Below are 21,370 nucleotides of genomic sequence, written 5' to 3'. Positions count from 1 at the left end.
TAAGCAAATTGTGACGTGAAATGTTGAGGTTTTTGACCATTACTATAATAGAGGAATCGAGTGTTTGGACTGGCTTTTCTATGCATAAATGACAAGGGAACATAACAAACTGAATATTTGGATGTTTAGTCATGAGTTCAAATCATTATTATCAAGACAATACGACTTTCTCAAAATGTTAACATGTATGAGCCTACACAAGTAAAAAATTATTCTGTTTTTGCAAATAGATTTATTTAAACAGTGAGGTCAAAGTGATATGGCACCGTACAGTTGAAATGTGAATTATAAATCCATTCTGTGGAAAAAAAATCCAAGGACAGTGTATGCATGTACTGCAATTGGGGAGTCGCGGTGAGTTTGTCTGATCTGACAGCATAAGAGGAGCTTGTTCTAGTTTTGGATGTGTTTATGTGCGCAAATTACGCAGTGGATCAGCCTGATCATCTGAATGGCAAACAGACAGTGGAGCCCCCAGGCTTGCAGTGCTTTACTATAGGTTTGCATTGCCTATCTGTAGCCTTAACTTGAGAGAACAGGGGAGCATTTTAAGAATGGGAAGAGCATTCCCCTTTAAACAAAGTGGGCTGAGCTTATTTGCAGTTCTCGCTTCTATGGCAACCCAATAGATCAGCATCATGAATATTCACAATTCACCAAAACGCACCCTGACTATGGATCAGTGATGTCAGCGGTCCCCGGAATGCTCTACTGTATTTTGCATTATTGTGTCGGGTTGTTAGATGGCAGCTGGTAAGGCATCAATTGAAAAGAACATCCGTCGTCTTGCGTGACCTTTCCCTTTTCTTCGTATCACCGTCTGTGGGCACGTCCCTCACATGGTACGCTAAGGTGACTTTCAAGCAGTTTTTCCACTTTTGCGCACAATGTCGGAGCGGCACAAAGATGTACATCGGGGACGCAGTGGCCATGCGTGACGCCCAGGCTGTGCTTGAGGACATAGGCAAACTGTCAGGTAGTGTGATTATGAAAAAGAGTGTCTCTTACCTGTTTTTGTAGAGCCACGACGGTCCATGTCATCTGCAGCAGGCTTTCAGGGATTCAGATTCGCTCCAGACTGATCGCTCTCACAAGCACACAGGGAGCGCGGGGCTGGTGGGAATAATCGTTACAATACAGCCAAACAGTCTGGATTTATTTAATTTTCTCTGCTGTGTCTCAATGTCATAATGGACAGGTTGCACTCCTCCATGCGTAAAAGGCTCTACAGTTTGCCACAGCACATTGGACAGAAAGCATCCGTAATGGGCGAAGGAGAAGACGCAGACAAGGACACCCGGAGGAAGAGTATTAGGATGAAGCCTCTACCATCACCGTCGTCGACCTCTGGGGGAAGCTGCAAAGGCATCGGGGAGACCAAAACTGGGGAGTCTGTGATTATGGAGACTGACATAGGGAGACCAATGAAGACCAGCTCAAATGGAGATTGTCGGAGGTTTCGAGGCAGCCTCTCGTCCATCACAAGTCGCCATGTGCACGACTCGGACTCGGCAGAGGAGAGGCGCCTCATCAACGAGGGGGATGTCACCCCGAGCGAGGAGAGCCCCCTCGGAGCCATCGGTGAGGGGCTGCCGGATCAAGGCGCACAAGGAGCCAGTGGTGGCGGTGGCACCCAAAACGATTCCCCAGACCAGCAGGCAGGGTTTATAAAGTTGGATGGCATTGAACAAATTCTGCCGGACGACGAGAGATTATATCAAGCTGGTTTCATACACAGACAGTTAGGAGCTATGCTTCAACCAGGGGTCAACAAGTTCTCTCTGAGGATGTTTGGAAGTGAGAAGGCGGTTGAACGAGAACAAGAGCGGGTTAAATCCGCCGGATTTTGGATAATTCACCCCTACAGTGATTTCAGGTAAATGTACTGATTTGCTGTATGACACCTCAAACATGCTCTCCAAACGGCAGAGATATTAAAATGAAACGCCACGTCAACCCAGGTGTTTTATTAGAGTGTTGACCATTAGATTTCAAGAACATCTGATTTCATACAGTTCCAGGTACCAACTTTATCTCTTAATCTTACTTCTTTACATTTAAAGATCACATTCCATCAAAACCATCATTTTAATAAATTTTCTTTATAACAATTTATATAGACTATTACTATAGACTATTAATGGACTTTTCAGTGCATAACAATGAAGAATTTTGTTAATTAATTAGGAGGCCTGTAGACACACTGTCTTTTTTTTATGAAACATCCCACAGATAACACAAGCTCTCCTAATTAGGCCAATTTGCATATCGTGGGCAGATGCTATCCAAACGGATACATAGTTGGATTCATTTAATTGTTTCTTCACATTTGAGAAAATATGTATTGAGTAGATATTTTCAGCATTGATTGGGGTAACTGATGATTCCTTTACTTTACATTATTTTTAAATCCTGGCATATTAGGTTTCCTGTTCTCTTATATGCATAGTGGATTAATAAGCAACAATGTTTGCTCATTTTGTATCAGCACACTTTCTATCAGGATTTAATAGTTCTGTCTACTGTATGAACAAAATACAGCTGCAAAGCTTGGTAGTAGAGCAACCAACACTTGTTAGTGTCCTTGAGTATGTTATTGGCCATATGCATCTCATTTATGGCCACATGGAGGCTCTTAGCTGCATATCAAGACTAGATGTAAGATATTTTGTCCTCACTTTTAAGATTTTTTAATGGTTACTATCCAATGTGTTTAAGCAGTGGGTGACATTACACAGTTTATCCACAGATGCCTGCATATTCATTTTAGATTTTACAGCGAGCTGTTTGTCCGCACTTTTTCATTTGTCAAAAACAGTCATGTAGTGACTTGAACCATTCTGTGAATGCTAGGCATGCATATTGTTCATATAATTTTCTTCCTTCAACCTACACTTGTCAAAAAACATCTATTTTGACAACTTGAATTTTAATCAAGAAATGAAAATCTGCTATTTTTAAGTGAATACATTTTCTTCAACATTTCACTACAATTAGGCATTGTCAGCTTTAATTAGCTACAATTTCACAATCACTAATTACTTAAATTAGGCAGAGACATTTATTTTGCTGTAAACCGATATAGAGCAATATTATTACATATTGTAACATTTATCCTTGTGTCTGTAACACTGAATGTTATCCTGGCTGCCTGCTGTTTGATTGGCTATCATGGCGTAATGACAAGTTACAGAAACTATCATAAAAAATGTGTTTTTCTTCCGCAAAAACAAGATGTCTGACTTTGAGAGATATGTGAGTTTTAGTGCCAGTTGTTGACAGGCCTGGGGTGTCAGAGGCTAAACATGACTCTTCCTAGAATAGAAAACAGACACATTTATCTGCCTGTTCTTCCTGAGACTAGGTACAAATACACTGTGCTGGTTGGCATCACTAGATTTTTGCTGTTGAGTTTCTAGTCTTAGGTCTGTCTTAGATTTTCATGCATCCAGTTTTTTAATTGAACCGTTTGTGTGTATGACCAAGTAGACAGAGAGTTTTGTGCAAGTAAGAAAAATCTGTATAATCATTAGGAATTCACATTTTCCAGTTCACACACACTTGGAAAAGATGATCATGAGAAAGTGAGACATGTACATGACAGTTTGCCATTTCTTGCTACACTCCTCCCAGCTTGTTTAGTTTCCTCAGATTCCCTCTGTGCTCTATTCACTGCGTTAAATATCACGAAGAAGGGTGATTTGGGGATAGGGGTGACTGTCCCCATACTGAAAGGTCAGGGATTTGGCACCAGCCAGCAGTTTTGAAGTGTCTTTGGGCAAGATGCTGAAACAGGGTATTGAGAGAAAATAAGCTTAACCAACTACAGTACTCATTTGGAGTTTGAGGGTGGATTCTGTATATTACTATAATTAAACATTTTGGCGATCTGAGAGCAGTTTGTTTGGTCCAAGCACACTATGATTATGTAATAACTCAATTCTACAATTAAAACTACAGGTGTGGCACCAAATCAGGAGGGTACATTTGAGGTTTTTCCCTTGTTTAAATCTATGGTGAGTAAAAAGGCAAATAACACATAAAGTCATACCTGTACATGTCAGTTAAAGAATAATAGCCCTTTAGGGGAGAACTGAAGGAAGTCTACATATATGAAACCATCAAATATAATTTCAAGGTTAGTATTCAAATAGCATTTGAAGCTAATTTCCATGTGAGATGGACAAAAATAGTAAATTCTTTTAAGATAGCATGTAGAGATGAGTTACAGCTAGTTCTGGATTTTTAATGAACTGAAGAAGACACATGATACTCGTACACCCACAGACAGGACAAGAAAACTCTAATTAAAGTACACAAGGAGATGAGCTGGACCTTTCAATGGACCCGGAAAAGAGAAGGAGCTCTGAGTTTTATTTCCATGTCTGCAGCAAAGCTTAGGAAATATAAGCTCAAATTAGAGTGTCACAAGGAATCACATAGTCGTCACTGCGCCAGAATTCAGCAAAATCTTCTCGTGTCAAGTATTGTATAATGCTAAGAAGGAGGGGAGGAGCAATATCTTGTGAGGGAAAAAGACAGATTAAAAATGGCATCATAATCCAATCTACAGCCTCATTTCCAGATCCAAAGCTGAACAGTCTCCTTCGTTTCAGAACAAGCATCTCCCAGATGTGGTCAGTTAACCACAGACTAACATCCACAGCTGATAAAAAAAAGACACGCTTTCCTATAACACTATTGGATAAGTTGGGGTCTTCTAAATAAGGATGGTGATTATTTTTGTTAAGCACACAGTGACCATTAATCTGTGAGAGATTGATAGGATTGTTGAACAGTGAGATTCGTACCGAGATTACTGCCACCTCTGTCTGCTCCAAAAAAAAGTATCCAGTATTTCGTTTTAGATATCTGCTTTGCTCTGCTAGTTAGTTTTTTCTATTATAAAAATATGACATTATATTTGGTATTTACAGTAAAAGCTATAACATATGCCATTCTGCGACATAGTGATGTTGTGTGACCTTGATTGTTCATACAGTTTGAAAAAAATCATAGAATACATTGGGGCCTTTGAGCTATACAACAGTTTTTGTATGAAAAATTATTATTATGAAAATTAAGTCCCTTTAGGATTTTCCAGACATTTTTAAAATTGTTTTGATTGTTGCGGCCTAGAATGCTTAGTTATTGGAAAAACAATTTTCTAAAAATTGTGATGTATGTGGCTATATTTTTATGATGATATTAATTCCAAGGTCACCCACAATTCATGGGAATAGGTTGAAATAATTGTTGGGATTGCAATAACAATTCTGGAGGTACTGCAAAACGATACCCGTCACATATAAAGAGTCCTCTATCTTTACAAAATGAAAACAGGATGACTTTTTTTTCATCGTTTTACATTGGCCCCTTTGAGTGGAATTTTTAAATCAACATTGTACATAGTTCTTGACAAATGATGTGGCACCATATTAAAATGTAGCCCTCTGATCGTCAAGTGCCTTTTAATTTTCTTGTGATTCAGAGCCCAGTGGACACATCTGTTTGAAAGTCTTTCACATTTCCTTGGAGAGATGGAAACGAAGAATTAGTTTTTTGTATTGAAGGCTCTATTAAGCACCCTTTTTTCTTTTAGAAATGTATTGCCAACACTATCAGAGAGGGGGTCAGCTGTGCTGCAGTTTCTGTCAGTCAGTTAAATCCTTTTGCAACAGTCAGGCGAGTCCATCCTTCCCCTCTGCAAAGTCCACTTTTCCACAGTCTTTTTTTCCTCCCACACATCTAGTTCTGTTTCCCAGAGGACACTTACCTATACACTAGTAAAACAAATCCTCTGTAAAGACATCTTACCATTTTACTTCTGTTATTAGAGAATACATAAAAAAAATTAGAGCATGTGTAGTCACTCTTGTGTACATTGAGGCTGTGACATAGTTAGGAGAAGTGTCTTTTAACTAGACAAAATTTTAGGTAAGTGTTGACAAAATAAAAGTTTTGCTCTATGCATTCCTGAATCATTTATTTATTCATATTATTGTCCTATTTGTTTTCATTATCTTGCTAAAGTGAATCATGTTTTATTTTCCCCCCTTAACCTCCAGTAAATGGAAAAAACAGCTCCTCTGAATGTAAATTTAGCATATTTGCATCCCTCAAACTTCATAATACATAAAGGCAAGGAACAAGTTTAGTGTACTTAAAAAGCACAAAAAGGGTGGCACTCCTGGTATCTAAATTTCAACTTCTCTTTTTCTGCCCTTATCAAAAATTAGCGACCACAAACTGCTACAGGTACACAACTTATGTATTTGTGTGTCATACTTTCGTGTGGATGGGATCAGATTAAATAACAGTGGTTTCCATTTCAGTGTGGTTGATTGGAGAGTAAGTTTTCCTATTGATTTGTTTGAGTCTTTGGAGCCTCCAGCTGGCCATTGATGGATTCTTTGTAAAATGAAATGGGGAAACATACCCGACTGCAACTAGGGTGATTCCCCTTATTGTTGGCTGTGTCAGGAGTCTGGATCAGAGTTACAAAAAGGTCAGAATGGGGTGCTCGAGATGCAGCAGATGATGGCTTTCAGTTTTTTTTTTCTTTTTTCTTTTGAGTAGGAAGTCTTGATGATAATTGCAAGCTCTGTTGGGGATCAAGATTTTTAAAATACAAGATTTGTGACTTCCTCTTTATCCTAACTATGTCCTCTTTTCTTACATTACTAATCTACATAGGACAGTGGGGGAAATGGATGTTTCCTACATAGGACGAACAACACTATTCCTTTTGGTTTTCATTAAATAATTCCTCCTATAATTTAGTGAGGGTAAATGGGGATTACAGATGATTCTGGCTGGGCCTGAAAGTGGGGTAATCAAAATAGGCCGCTGTGCTCATCCACAAGTATTAGGAGCCAAGAGATTATTACAGCACAATTTATTTAATGGAGGTATCCTAGGGAGGATGCAAGTGGCCGGTGTGTGGAAGGTTGCCTGTCATAGCTGAATGATTGAACGATACCGCGTGACCTTGCCAGGCACACTTGGGTGGGAGTGTGAAATAAGGACACATGATCACGATTGTTAAATAATGGACTTTTTTTCTTTTGCATGTATATGAATTCCCCCCCCCCCAATATGGCATTTAATTCAGCTTTATGCATTAGGCAGAGAGATTTGTTTAACCTTGGGAAAGTGATGGTAATCTGGAGTTGAGATTATATTGATTTTTAAGGCATCATATACATTTTGAAAATGGGAAAGTCTGTTGGAAGCATTTTCTCATAAGTGCTGCATGTCACCCATCTGCTATGCTTGATGTATTTTGTTCACCTGACAAATGTAGTGTTGTGTGTCCTTCCCGCTCCACTATCCTCTGCACTGCAACATCAATTTATAATCTTGTGGTAGATACACAGCACGAGTGATCCAAGATATATTCTCTTTTTTTTTTCTCTTTTAATATATTTCAGTGGCAGATTTTTTTCTCTTGCAACTAAAGAGGTAAATGGTAGTTATTGTCAGTTTATTAATTCGGCATTTCCGAATGATTGATAGAGGAAAAGGTGTATTTATTTATAACATACACACACATTAGCAAAGTCACAGAAGACCGAATGAGGTCTTTCACAATATTCAAAATAGTTTGCACCTGTGTATTATTCCCCCCACCCCTGTTAGGATACACTCCCAGACCGGTAACCAGTCCATCAAAGCATCGACAATCAAGCGGTGACCATTCACACATGCTGGCTCTTTAGATTCACCAAATAACTTCATGTCTCTGGATTGTGGGTGTAAAACAGGAAAACCTACAGGAAATCTGGTTTTGCAATTAGTTATTTTAGCTCTGCATCTTGTTTTGGAAAAAAGGCAATGCAGAAAATAAAATGGGCTTCCGCTCTTTCCATACTATTAACTCACACTCAGCCTTACTTCTCTTCACCTGTCTACTAGGCTCGTATAGTGAACATCTTAGGATGAGAAGGCTATAAGTTACAGGATTCTGAGTGTTTGGTGGCACTTAAAAGTGCAGTTTGAAAGATTTACACTCTGCAGTATAGTGGCATCTAGCAGTATACTTGCAGATTGCAACCGTCTGAATACGCCCACTACCCAAGCCACCCTTTTCAAGCATGAGGAAGCTCCCAGATGTCTGTCAGGAGTCATGTTGTCTACAACCACAAATGTCACAGACAAAAGATTACATTTCCCATGGCTGATTCACAATTAGAGCCACCTGGTGTTTTGAAAATGGAATATTTTTAATGTAAAGGTGCGCCAACAGGAAACACATTAGCAGTTTCTGCACCTTAAATACAAGTGACAGCAGTCTCGGCTGTGTCAGAGTTTCTGCCTGCTGTGAATATGTCAACAGCCAAGATCTGTAAAGTCAGAACAATGAATCTACTTTTCTGTGACCAGCATGATGTTAGAGTGCATGGAACCGCAAGTTTTATCTTAGTACTCATCAACTTGTTTTTGTGATCTAGTGATTTTTACAATAAACTTGAACATGAGACTTGAGACTATGAAACACAGTGCTAGTTTTTAGTTATACCATATGGTTGCTAAACTGAGTCTGAGGGCCAGGACAAGGGCTGTCGTTGTGTCTGTCTGTCATATGAATCATAACCAGCCTTAGATTAATAACAGCTTTTTGTATTCAGGAAAGACAGTAAAAATATGGTAAAAGGTAAGATAACCCAGCCTGTGTTTTTATATTTCAGCCCATTCTCATTCCCATGCCGATACAAAACGCCGCTTTTACATGCTGATGTTTCGGGTACATGTTTACGTTGGTGATTGACACTTAAAATATGAAGTGAAAAAGTCTCACTAGTAGGTGGACAGGGTGTGGGATGGTACAACGAGGCAAAGGACTTTGACCGGGGTTCAACTTTAATGATTTATGATTATTGATGATTCACAACGTGATGCACGTGGTAATATACTAAGAAAGCCTTTTGGGGCCGTATTTACTGTTTGTAGCATTTTATTTTTATATAATTTGTCTTCTAATTTAACCTCACTCTGAAGTTTTTGTACCTAAACCTAACCGTTGTCTATTCTTAACGTAATGTTGAAGTTGTTTTCCCTAACCCTAATATTTTTTATTTTTTAACATAGACTTCATTGAAATCTAATGAGTACAATTCAAATTTGTCCCTTATAATAAATTCTTTCCAGACAACACATTGGCAAGAAGAAATCGAGATGGAAGAAAATCTCTAGATGATTGGTTTCTCTGTTGTGAACTGTATGTAGAAACACGGCAACGTAACATGGTGGATTCGAGTGAAAAAAGGGAGCTGTGTAGATACTGTATAAAACCCAGTCTATTATCTGTAACACCTTATCTTGTTCATGGGCGCAAGGGGGTTGGAGTCTATCCCAGCTTTCACTGGGTGAGAAACAGGTTACACCATGGACAGGTATGCAGTCTATCTCAGGGCCAACCCAGAGAGACAACCATTCACACTCTCAGTCATACCTACGGGCAATTTAGACTCACTATTTAACCTAACATGCATGTCTTTGGACTGTGGGAAGAAACCTTAGTACCTGGAGAAAAACCAAGCAAGCATGGGGAAAATATGCAAACTAAGATAGATTAGGGGGGCTAGAAGGGGCTAGAACTCCAAGTTGGGGACTCCAAGTTGGGGATACGATTGTAACTGTAGAGGAACATTAAATCTGAAAATGATGCCTGTTGAATGCTTCTTTATTTGCCTATTGCACTAAGACAGTCACAGTATTTTCCATTCAAACAGAGTAATGACTTATAGCAGTGAATTGTATGTATTTGACATGTAATCAGTGCTGGTCAAAAAAGCAATCAGCATAAACAGATTATGTAGGTGTAATCTTTCAGTGATACCCGAGAGGGCATTTTTTACTTTGATTATGGGCACCACAGGGATTCAGTCTTCTGCATCATTGCCACATTAATATCCAGACTGAATAATTTTCTCTCTGGTATTATTGCTTTTACTAAGTAGTGACTAAAGTTTTATTGCACATACTTTTGAAACAAAGAGTCACATGATGGCAAGCAGTCAAGAAAGCATAGCACACTATATTTTTGGGGAAAATTCTCAGCCTCAAATGAATATTTACGATTGCTGGGGTTAAAGTAGGGCAGAACAGTGGTGGAGTGGTTAGCTTCACAGCTAGAAGTTTGTGGGTTCCTGATCGTGGCCCTTCTGTGTGGAGTTGTCCCAAGGGTTTCATCCCACAGTCCAAAGACATGCATGTTACTGTAGGTTAATTGAGGTGCATCTCACCAAATGACAGCTGGAATAGGCTTCACCCCCCTTGCAAACCTAAACAAGAAAAGTGGTCACAGATAATGAATCGATGTTCATCAGAGAGATTGGTCATATGCTTGAGGATGGAAAGGTCAAGGAGGAAAACAAAAACAAAAAGCACTTTTGTCATGGCTGTGGCTCTGCTGGTGGAGCAGTTGTCCGTGAACCAATTCCATTACCACCTCCTCCCAACTACATGTCAAAGTGTTTTTAGGCAAGACACTGAAAAGTCAGGTTGTCCCTATTGTGAATACAGTGGGTGGTTCAGTTGTATTGAAGTGCATTATAATAACAGGTGGATCTAATGTTTTGGCCACCCGATTTAAAATAAACAATGGGAAAAAATTTTGACCCTAACCCTTTCTGACAGCATCAGCTTAAAAACTGAGAAATTATAACATTGTAAAAGTAAAAGTAGAAAATTTGAACTGTATAGGATTGTATTATATTGCACAGATGTAGTCGAAAAAGTGGGCAGTGAGTTAGTGTGTGTGTGTGTGTGTGTGTGTGTTTGTGTCTGTATATATATATATATAGAGAGAGAGAGAGAGAGAGAGAGAGAGAAAGAGAGAGAGAAAGAGACGTCCTCACGTGTAAACATTCACTCAAAGAAAAACATAAAAGAAATCTTAGGTTGTAGGAAATAGAGTTTTGTTTACAGCACATTGGAGCTACACATCTAATAAAAGGTTCTATTACTCCACAGTCGAGTGATAGAAACGTCAACACACATTCCCTTGCTCTTAATCCTCCCGACAATTCTGGACAGAATAGAGTGCTACACACAAGCTCAAAATACAGACATTGCACTAGGGGGCTTGAAGGATAAAGTCCGGAAAATGTTGATAGTGTCTCTCTTAGACATTTGCATCCTCACATACACCCCCTCCTGACAAAGTCAGGAAAATTCCACGGCAAGACTGAAGGGGACTTAGGTCACACAATGATTAAAAATTGCTTTAAGCAGGGGAATGCTGAAGCTGAGTAATATACAAATGTATTAAAACAATAGTATTTTTATGTTTTTTAGACTGGGTATTAATACCTGAATCAGGTAACGTGACCCTGTGATTAGATTCACCCCTGCCACACCTTTACAGCTGCCTAGTAGTTCCCCAGCTATACAGAAGCTTTTCTTTCCCCAGTTAGAAGAAGAAACTAAACAGCTGATTCAGACAGGGGTGTGTGTGTGTGTACCAGTTAGATCAAGAACTTTATAAAAATATGTGTCTGTCTTCATTTGATTATTTCTATGACTAAATAAAATACTTATTGGCCAATCTCAAAAACTGGAGGGAGCAGTACTTGCGCCCCACCAGCAAGTGGTGGGGCGCAAGTACTTAACAAAGTGATGAGTACCACTCCCCATGCCGCCACCCACGGTCTACAGTAACCAAATAGCAACATTCCATGTGTTTACCTCTGCATCGATTCAATAGCCCCAAGTCGATCTTTCCTTTTGCACAGATTCTTCTAGTACATACAGGTTGACCTTTTCACCCCGTGTCCCAGGTGGATTCTTACACCCCTTGTTTCTGTGAAATTGAATTGCTTTTTTCTATCAACCTAGATTGGAAATGGCCAAGATATGAAACTGGCAATGATATCTTGCTCCAGGGGGTGGAGCACTCTGAATTTAATGTGAGACACAATTCCAAAACACAAAATCCACAAGCAATTAAAATGTTTCAGGAACTGTATTCAATGCTATTTGTGTTTGTTTATTTTGGGGTAGATATGCGAAGAGTTTTATCATGTAATTATGAAATCTTTTTAAAAAACTTTAAAAAAACTAAAATCAATGCCTGTCAAGTGGAGTTCCCAAGGTCAAAAATTAACTATGGCATAAAAAGGGAAATATGGATCAATTTAATTTGTAAGGTATAACAAATGGATGAAGGCAAACACATTTTTATACAATAGTACGTCAGTAATATAACAACAGTAATTCAGCATGTCATAAAATCTAATAATACCACATATCCTGATTGCAGTTCCTTCACGCAGACTGCTTGTGTTTCCCCGTGATTGCCAAATGCTGTGATTGCATATAGCTGTGATTGCTATAAGAATGTATAGAAGGCTAAAGTGCTTTGGAAACAGTGGGGTTTCCACTCTGAGAGGACCCGAGTCCAGTACGTTGAATGAAGAACTCTGTGTGTGGCTGACGTGATTCACAAGAAATTCTTCACTAGATCAATGTGTTTGGCCTGGTCCTGCCACATGCTGGGTGTCTAGAAGACTCAGACAAATGGTTGGATTATGAGACATGCAGTAGTGAGAGACAGATTGTTTCCACACTGTTGCCATGGGTTGGTTGGGGGGGGCTTCAGATTTATCTTCACTTTGTCCATAATCAATCACACTTTTTGCCCACACCAGCTTTGGTTATAGTAAGTTACTTTGTGTTTGATTGAAGAGGGACATGACAGCATTACATTTCTGACACTATTTAACAATTGAAATTCTAGAGGTAACAAAATAAATGTGATAATTCCTGCTATGTTTGGTTTAACAGTCAAATAAGCCTTAACCTTGGCTTAAATGTGCAGACCAGCAATTGGGTTTACTTTTTTTAATCAGTGTCAGTGAGGGTTTTCCATCAGCTGACTTATTTAAGTATCTCTACATTTTGTTTGTATCTCATCATTGAAATGTGTTTATTTTGTTTGGTTTTGTAGGGAAGATGTAAAGATGAAATGGTTTGTATCAACTGTACATTGAACAAAATGAGATCGCCGTTTTGTCCAGATGATGCTGGCATGGATCTCTCGTCCTATGCTCCCTTTGTTGGGTGTCTCTGCCCTTTAGTCTTAACATGTAATAAATTTTCTCTTCCCATATTTTCTCTCTTCATGCCCTTACTTTTACTGTCACCCTTTTGACCTCAGGTCACTGTTTTGGAGATGGGTTGAAAAGGCTTTCACTGCGGCTGCTCCATTTGCTGATTGAAGCCCCTGAAGCAGTGAAGATAATGACTCAGTGGTGATGCATTTTAGAGCAAGGGCACAAGGTGATGGTGTACAGTGGGCCCAGCACCTGGTATTATAAACAGTACATTATCTTAGCATTTTATACATTTTAAGAGAAGGTCCATTTTTGTGTTGCACAGAATATGCCACGTGTGAGTGTCTGTGTGTTTTTTTTTTTTTGGTGACACTGGCCAGGGTTTTCTCTGACACTCTGTGGCTGGATGACATAGCACCAAGCACCAAGGCCCTTATGGGACATAACGAGTTATCATGATAAAATACAAATGCACACATGCCGTCCACAAAGCTGGTGTGTATGCAGTATACTGGCACATGCTAGTAAGAGAAGTCTCACTTGCCATCTCTCTATTTTTCTACGTTTCTAGGCAGATTTTTTTTATGTAGTCTACACTTCTCCATGGAAATAGGTAGCAGACTGCTCTCTGGTAAACTGCAAAGGACTCTGCTGGGCTGCAGAAACAAAGACAAGGGCACTAAGTAGCCACTCAGATCCCACGGTGCGGACAAGGGGACAGGTGATACAGACTTGGCTGCTTCAGCACCTTTTTGGTAGCTCCTTGATTACATCTGGCCAGTTTCCTAAGTGGGTCTGGTGATTTTATGATTAAGTCAGAGCTTGTAAGTTCATACTTGTAAGTTATTCACACAGAGCAAATTTAGGCTGGAGTTATTTCATATAGTGCATCTTGGGTATATACTTGGTCTTTAATCTCTTTTCTTTATACTAAGTCAGCTGCATAATACCACTGACTATTTGAAATGTTTCCAGATCTCTTGGTTTTTCTTAAGTCTTGTCAAGTTCGATTCCTGGCGATACAATATAACATGTAACTAGGATTGCATAACCATTTCTAGGATTAGAACTTCCAGCTTTAGTCATTTCATTTAGGCTATGTTCAGCAACATGTGAAAAACTGGGCACTATTAAAGGTGTGGCTCCACTCTTGTGTTTTAAATTTTGTGTGCAAATTTGTCATTTTTTAACTGTAAATAATCAGACTTAAATCTGTGAGAAAATGTGTGTATAACTGTGTGTATATGACATTGCCTTGTCTTTCTCTTTACTGTAGTAATTAACATCCCAAACACATCTTTAGTATTGAATGAAAGATCATGCTGTACATTCTTCTTAATCTACACCACTAGAAGTGCTTGTAATCTTGTTTATGGACTACTTTTAATATTGTTATCTAGGTTAACTCCTTGGTTTTAACCCCTTTGTTCTCTTATATCCTAAGGTTATGGAGATTTGACTCTACCTTTGGTGAAACCTTCTCAGCCTAGGTTTCATAAAATTGCGTGCTTCACCTAAATATAGCCACCTGTGACTGCACAGCCCCAGTGTCAGTGATGTGCTTGCAGTGTGCCTGCTGGCTGTGCTTAGCAAAGACAGTGCTTTTATGACTGTTCATTGGAACGGGTGACAACAAAAATAGGATTAACCCTTTTAACCCGATTTAGTTTTCTCCTAGAGACTTAAATCTTGCTGTGTTTGCCAACTGGCTTGTTTAAAACCAATGGGCTGCTCTTTTATGGGAAATACACAGACATTTTTGTTGTTACAAATGTTCTTCTTTTAAGTGTGACAGCTTTATCATAGATTGTCTTTCCCTGTGGCAAAGTGTAGCTGATGTTAAATGAAGGTTTTTCTTTCCTCAGAAAAGCCTTTTATGCAAAATTATTCATTTAGCCCAGCTCATCTATTCATTCAGAAATAGCAATGGACCTAATTAAGTTATTGATCTGTTATGATTTACGTTTTACAGCAGTTTATAAGTAGTTTACTTGAATATTGGCATTTATTACTTTAGATATTTTATGCCTTGATATTGGTAAGAGCAAAAATTTCGCTGGATATTACAGTATTTTCTTGTTTATGCAGGACTGGGCATTTAGGTTTTGGTTTATCCTGCTGTCAGAAGTTCATAAAATTTATAACGAAAATAATATAATTCTCCAAAGTTATTGCACAAATAAACAGCTTAATAATGCACACAATGTTTTTGTTTAATCTAAGGTGTGCTAGTATTTAAATGCCTGTTAATCAGCCACAATCATTTTGGTTTTTCATTTACCATTTCCATCAACACAACATTCCAAATTTTATTGCACATTAATAATATCCTTTAGGTTTGGTCAGTGGTTTACGCCTTTACTCCCTTCTGTCTTGCCCTTTGTCCCTGGGCAATACACCGGGACACCAAAATGTACAAACCCGAGATGTTGACATTGCACAAGCCAGCGCATACTGTAGCTCATTACCATTACAAACCTGGTAAAATTGTGGAGGGTAGGGCTTTGAAGGGCAGCTGGTATAAAAAGCAGTGTAAAAGCACTGTAGATATAGTTCCAATTTTTGAAGTGTTTTAAATCATCGCTTTGAATCGAATGATTCCCAATTCCCAAGAAATTTTTCAACTATCCCTGCACTACCCACTGCTTATTAGCTTGATTAGATGTGTTATGGTCATCAGAAGATAGAAGATACCATATTAGATGAGTGTGGGATAGGGAAAGACAAAGCAAACTAGGATCTACCAACTTCTGTTTGACTGAACGAACCTGATCCAGGTGATCAGCGGTTGGTGGGTGACTAATCATTACGAGATCTTGTAGTGATGAGATAATATAGGCAAGGCTAGATTGTACAAACAACTGTTTCCTGAGTTCCTCACTAATAGTTTGATAGGAGGTCATATTAAAGCTTGAGTTTCCATGAAAGCATGTGTGAGACTCTGAGGTTAAATAAAAAGAGGTTCTGTGGCCTTATGATTGGCTGTTGACAAGACGATGTGACTATTGAATAACCGAGGCAATAGTTGTTGTTTGGAAAGTCTATCCAATGGCAGTACACAAATGTTCATACAGCAGTCGCTTGAAACAGATTCACTGACCGTACTCAGATGACCACCAATTAACTGTGTAACTTCTTAAACCAATTGACTGCACCAGTGATGATTTAGGTGAGAGGGGCGGCTGTATCTCAGTTGGTAGGCAGTCGTTCACAGACCACAGGGTCAGCAGTTCGATCCCCGCTCCCAGCTGTATGTCATAGTATCCCTGGGTTAGACACTGAACCCCCAACAGCCCCCACACATTCCCAGCTGTGCAGTGCCAGTCCAAGCCCGGTAGAAATTGGGGAGGGTTGCATCAGGAAGGGATAAGCCAAAAGGACAAAAAAAAAAAGTGATAATTTAGGTTAGTAAATGAAAACAATAAATTGTTTTCTGTTTCCTCTTTAAATTAATCTTTCTATAAAAAAAATAATATATATAGGTATATACATATATATACCTATATATGTTTAATATGTGTTTAAAAAGAAAAAAATGGTGAAGATTTGGGGATAAATACTTTTTATTGCCACGTATTAGTGCTCATCCAAATTGTCAGTGATAAATTTAAGACACACACACACACACACACACACACAGTCACTGCATGCAAATGAATTATTTAAAAGAGAAACTGCTTTTTATGCAAATCAGTTAAATCATTCATTCAGTCATTTAATCAGCCAAAATCAGATTTACAGTGCACACAGAGTTGGCTGGTGTCCTGGAAGCACCCATTGCTCTGCTGCTGTTCATATTCAGTCATTTCTGGTGCAGAATATAGGCAGACGCTGTTAAAAACTGTCTGCCACCTTTACCTGACATAGCATAGTGTCTATATTATGCCATCGCTCTCCTAGTGTGGTAACCAACAGATACAGGGGAAATGCAAAGTGTACACACGAATGGAAATACAAACATATTCCTTATATTCTGTATACAGTATCACCTGTGTACACAGGCTATATACTGTACCCCAGTGCTGTGTCCCCTGTGCCTCCTCAATTCAAATATAGGCTACTCTGAAAGGTAAGTGTGTTTCCATCTCAAGTTATTTGTGGCGGCTTTACAGTGTCTTACAGGTGGCCTGGCTGGCAGGGTGAGGAGAATGAGAGAGGCTTATCGTGTAGTCAGATGCACTCTGAGGGTGAAAACATGTTCCCGCTCTCCCCGGCCACCCCACCAGAGAGCAGAGTGGGCTGTGGCTCTGTGCCTCCAGACAGCAAAATGTCATGGCACCCTTCTTCAATATAGTGAACTTGCAGCACCATCACAAGTTAGATGTGAGCTCTTCCCCTTCGTGTTTCCAATGATTATCCACCTCTTTAGGCCACTTTTTAAAATGTTTGCTTCACATACATATTTTTTAAATTCACTACTGTGTCTTTTTTTACCGTACTCAGTTTAGTTTCCTTTAGTTTCCTTTCTGCAATCTACTCATACAGCCAGGTCTGATGCTTTCCGGTAATCTAATTTGTTATGTTTGTTTCAGCAAATCTCAGCCGGAGGGTTGATTTATCTGGAGAATGTTTCAAACATTACATTAGCGGTTTAAAATAGGTAATAAATTAATAGCTGCTAACAAAAGTTGTATATAAATTGGATTTCATTTTTTAAATAGGGATATCTATATAGACTTAGATTTCAACACTGAGCTGCATTTTGCTGTCATTTTATTTCAAGACAGATGGTATACAACAACACAGTCTGTGATTTGGGATGTATACATTGATATCAGATTGTATAATGTCTTTGAAATGTTCATATAACATCCCAAACTCACTCAACTGTGTTGGTAGAATAATGTTCTTCCATGTCAGGGTTTCAGTACATAATAAAACATAGTAAATGGATCCCAGCAATGTTTGGATGACCTGGCCTCCATTAGGAGAGAACCAGAAGAGAGAAATCATGACCATTTACGGTAGACATGCAACAACTTACTGTAGTCCATGCGTACATATGCAATCAGATTCCTACAATCAAAGCACACTGAGCTTAGTAGCTATTTTTCTATTGCTGTTTTCTATTGTGTTGGGGCTGGTCATACATTTTGCTTCATATTTGGAAAGAGGTATTTTCACAAGGATGTTATACGGTAGAGAATGTGAAGTTCATACAGAGAAGGAGACACAGGAGATTTCCCCTGTAATTCTGTTGGTATGTTGGAGGCTGTGTTTTAACATTCTTTTATGATTCTGGAAAGCATTGCCACAGTCAGTCAGTGCTGACAAGGACAAGGCATTTTTCAAAACTCAATAGGACTGAAGCAATTTGGTTAATGCCAAAAAGTTTAATAAAAAGTAAAGTTTAATACCAAGCCCTAATCTAGAACGATGTTTTTTTTCTACAGTGATAAAATAAATATAATCTGTAATCTATAATCTGTTTATGATATATTGATACATTGTTGTAAATAAATTCACAAACTGTTATTTAATAGTGAAATTAAATTTAATGTGAGTCATAATAGCAGAGATTGATTTGCAGATGTTACTGTTACAGAAAGAAAGAAATTGTCTTCATTACTGGCAGACTCTGGTAGGGGTGGTTTGTAGGGTAACTGACCATCAACTGTAGTGTTGTTGGTTTATTGCCCAAGACAATACAGTTGCTCCAGCCAGTGCACATCTGACCTCCAATTCCAAGACTGGTAAATTGTGAATGATTGTAGCAGGAAAGGCATCTGGTGTTACAAAAAATAAAAATAAAAAACTGTGCCAAACCAATGTGTGGACCACGAGATCAGCTGTGGTGACTCAAGCTTACGAGATAAACCAAAGAGGAAAAAAGAAACTGGAAAACCCTGGTAGAACCTTTCATAAAAGCACTTAGATCAAATTAGTAAGCTGTGAAGCTTGTGCACAAATGCACAGATGCACAAGCTAGATATTATTAGGAATAACAGGGAACATAGCAAAATGAACAATAATAAGAACAAATGCAATCACCTTTGTTTGCCTTTGCCATTTTTCAAGCCCTCTTGGTCTTTCAGACACAACAGAAGCTGTGTCTTTTTAGATCTTGTAGCCTGGTCTTTGAGAGTAGCAGTTGTACTGTAAACAAGAAAGTTATTTACTTCGGTGCATTATGAAAGAGCCATGTAATCAGTACAAATCAGCTACATCAACAATGTGCAAGAACAGATTTTACTTTCTGTACTCTACCTTGCTTGCAGTAAACTGCATCTCCTACCCTGGTTAATTATGTGCCATCTTTTTTTCTTATTTATGGCCCATCATGATGTAATCTGCTATCTAGGATATATATCACAAAAAACCCTACTCAATATGGTTTTAATTACTGTACCAAGCCAACAGAGACTGTACATTTTATACACTCTCTTAGGGTTGGATAATGGACAAGGTAAGTGAACTTTGCAGTTTACTGTTAATCCTGTCAACCTTTAAGTTTTAGTTTACTGTCCAAATAGATAGTTTTCATGTCAAGCTGCCTGCATAGAGGTCACATATACACTATATAGGCTAACACCCGAATGTGCCTGAGGTTGTAACAGACTAGTGACGAGAAACATAGTGGGTGGGTTTGATGCTGGTGTTCCATATAAGTATACTGAAACATATCCATCCATTAATCTGAAGAAAATAAGCCATTCAAATAGTAAAGCGTTTTATGTGTCTGTGCTACAATTATAATATTGAACTAAATACACTATTAAGCAAAAATATGGTGTTAAAACTGCTATAAAAATGCTATAGTATATATAATATAGTCTGAGTACCACTAATAATCATTTGGTGTTTGTCGTATGCATTATACTATATGCAGTGAGTGACCACATAAGTACCCCATCCTCTGACTGCAATATGTTTCTAATAGTTAATCAGCTAGGATTTGTATGTATTTTTTTACTTTTGTATTCTCCTTTCTCTTCAACAAGGTTTTATTGGGACCTGACCATGCTGCTGCTGATGGTGGGCAACCTCATCATTATACCTGTGGGCATCACTTTCTTCAAGGATGAGCACACGCCCCCCTGGATCGTGTTCAATGTGGTTTCTGACACCTTCTTTCTCATGGACCTGGTCCTTAACTTCAGGACTGGTATTGTCAAGGAGGACAACACGGAGATCATCCTGGATCCCCAACAGATCAAGATCAAGTACTTGCGGAGCTGGTTTGTGGTGGACTTCATCTCCTCCATCCCTGTGGACTACATCTTTCTCATTGTGGAGACACGTATTGACTCAGATTTCTACAAGACTGCACGCGCCTTGCGGATTGTGCGCTTCACCAAGATCCTCAGCCTGCTACGACTCCTGCGCCTCTCTAGACTCATTCGCTACATCCACCAATGGGAAGAGGTAGGAAAATTGACCTCAGTGTATTTATTGCATGTATATGATAATACATACAATCTGATAGCATAGAGTTCTCCCCAGTTTAGCCCATTTACCTGTTGGTTGTGTGCTATTTTGAAGTGTCCTTGGCATACTGGATTTTCTGGTGTCAAAAAGTGGATTAAGGAGGAGAGGAAAAGACAGATATATAGAGATTATTCAAATAAAGTACCCCTATGATCTCGATGACTGACAATCAGACATACACATGTTTTTATGAATCTTGTGAAGCACATAGGGCTTCATTTCCTAAATCTAATTATAACGAAAATGGCATTCCTATCCTGAAGAGACACTGCAAGAATGTTAGCAAAGCTTCGTGCAATCCTATTTCTCTTGAGAATGAAGCATGGAAAGATTCTGCTTCTGATTAGGACCAACCTTGAAAAGGGTGAAGATGCTCTTTTGGTGTCACTGATAGGCTGATGAGGCCAGGATGCTGATTACCATTTTCTCTCTGTGTGCCCATCCTGCTAGCAGTGGGATCACAGTGCCCAGAGAGGAATCGCTGCAAAACAAGCATGATTATAATTGGGGCAATAATTAGAAAAGTTTGAATCGCTCTCACTGGATGGAAATTGTTGTTTAGTCTCAGAGGTAAAAGTGGTTAGTTGTGAAGTTATGTAAAGTAAGGTTTTCAGGCTCAGTGGAGCAGACGAATGTATGGCAATCCAGTGTTGTCCAGTCAGAATAAGGGAAAACAACGAGTAATTCAATAAGTGAAACCCATTAATAGGATTGATTTATAATAAATTACAATGTAACATTCTACATATCCTCTCTAAAATAATAAAACCGTCATACAAGCATGCTTGCAGATGATGGTGCAGAATTTAGACTTTAGTTCAGGGATTAATGTTTTGAAGAACTGTACTGTACTTTCAGAATCAGAGTGCATGGTCACAGATGAT

The 21,370-nt window shown here is 38.8% G+C and overlaps 1 protein-coding gene across 1 annotated transcript in view; it reads left to right on the top strand.

Annotated features, from left to right (window-relative positions):
* The first annotated feature begins 482 nt into the window (after window positions 1–482).
* Window positions 483–21,370, top strand: part of hcn4 (hyperpolarization activated cyclic nucleotide-gated potassium channel 4) — a 63,698-nt gene continuing 42,810 nt past the window's right edge. The window contains exons 1-2 of the mRNA XM_067495266.1: window positions 483–1,876; window positions 20,000–20,423. Of these exons, the coding sequence (XP_067351367.1) occupies window positions 1,191–1,876; window positions 20,000–20,423 (1,110 nt within the window). The 5' untranslated portion in view covers window positions 483–1,190. The remainder of the gene's footprint in view (window positions 1,877–19,999; window positions 20,424–21,370) is intronic.

Source organism: Channa argus, chromosome 2 (assembly GCF_033026475.1).
Source record: "Channa argus isolate prfri chromosome 2, Channa argus male v1.0, whole genome shotgun sequence".
Classification (NCBI taxonomy): domain Eukaryota; kingdom Metazoa; phylum Chordata; class Actinopteri; order Anabantiformes; family Channidae; genus Channa; species Channa argus.
Note: the sequence above shows the minus strand (reverse complement) of the source record. Positions and strands in the feature narration are given on the sequence as shown.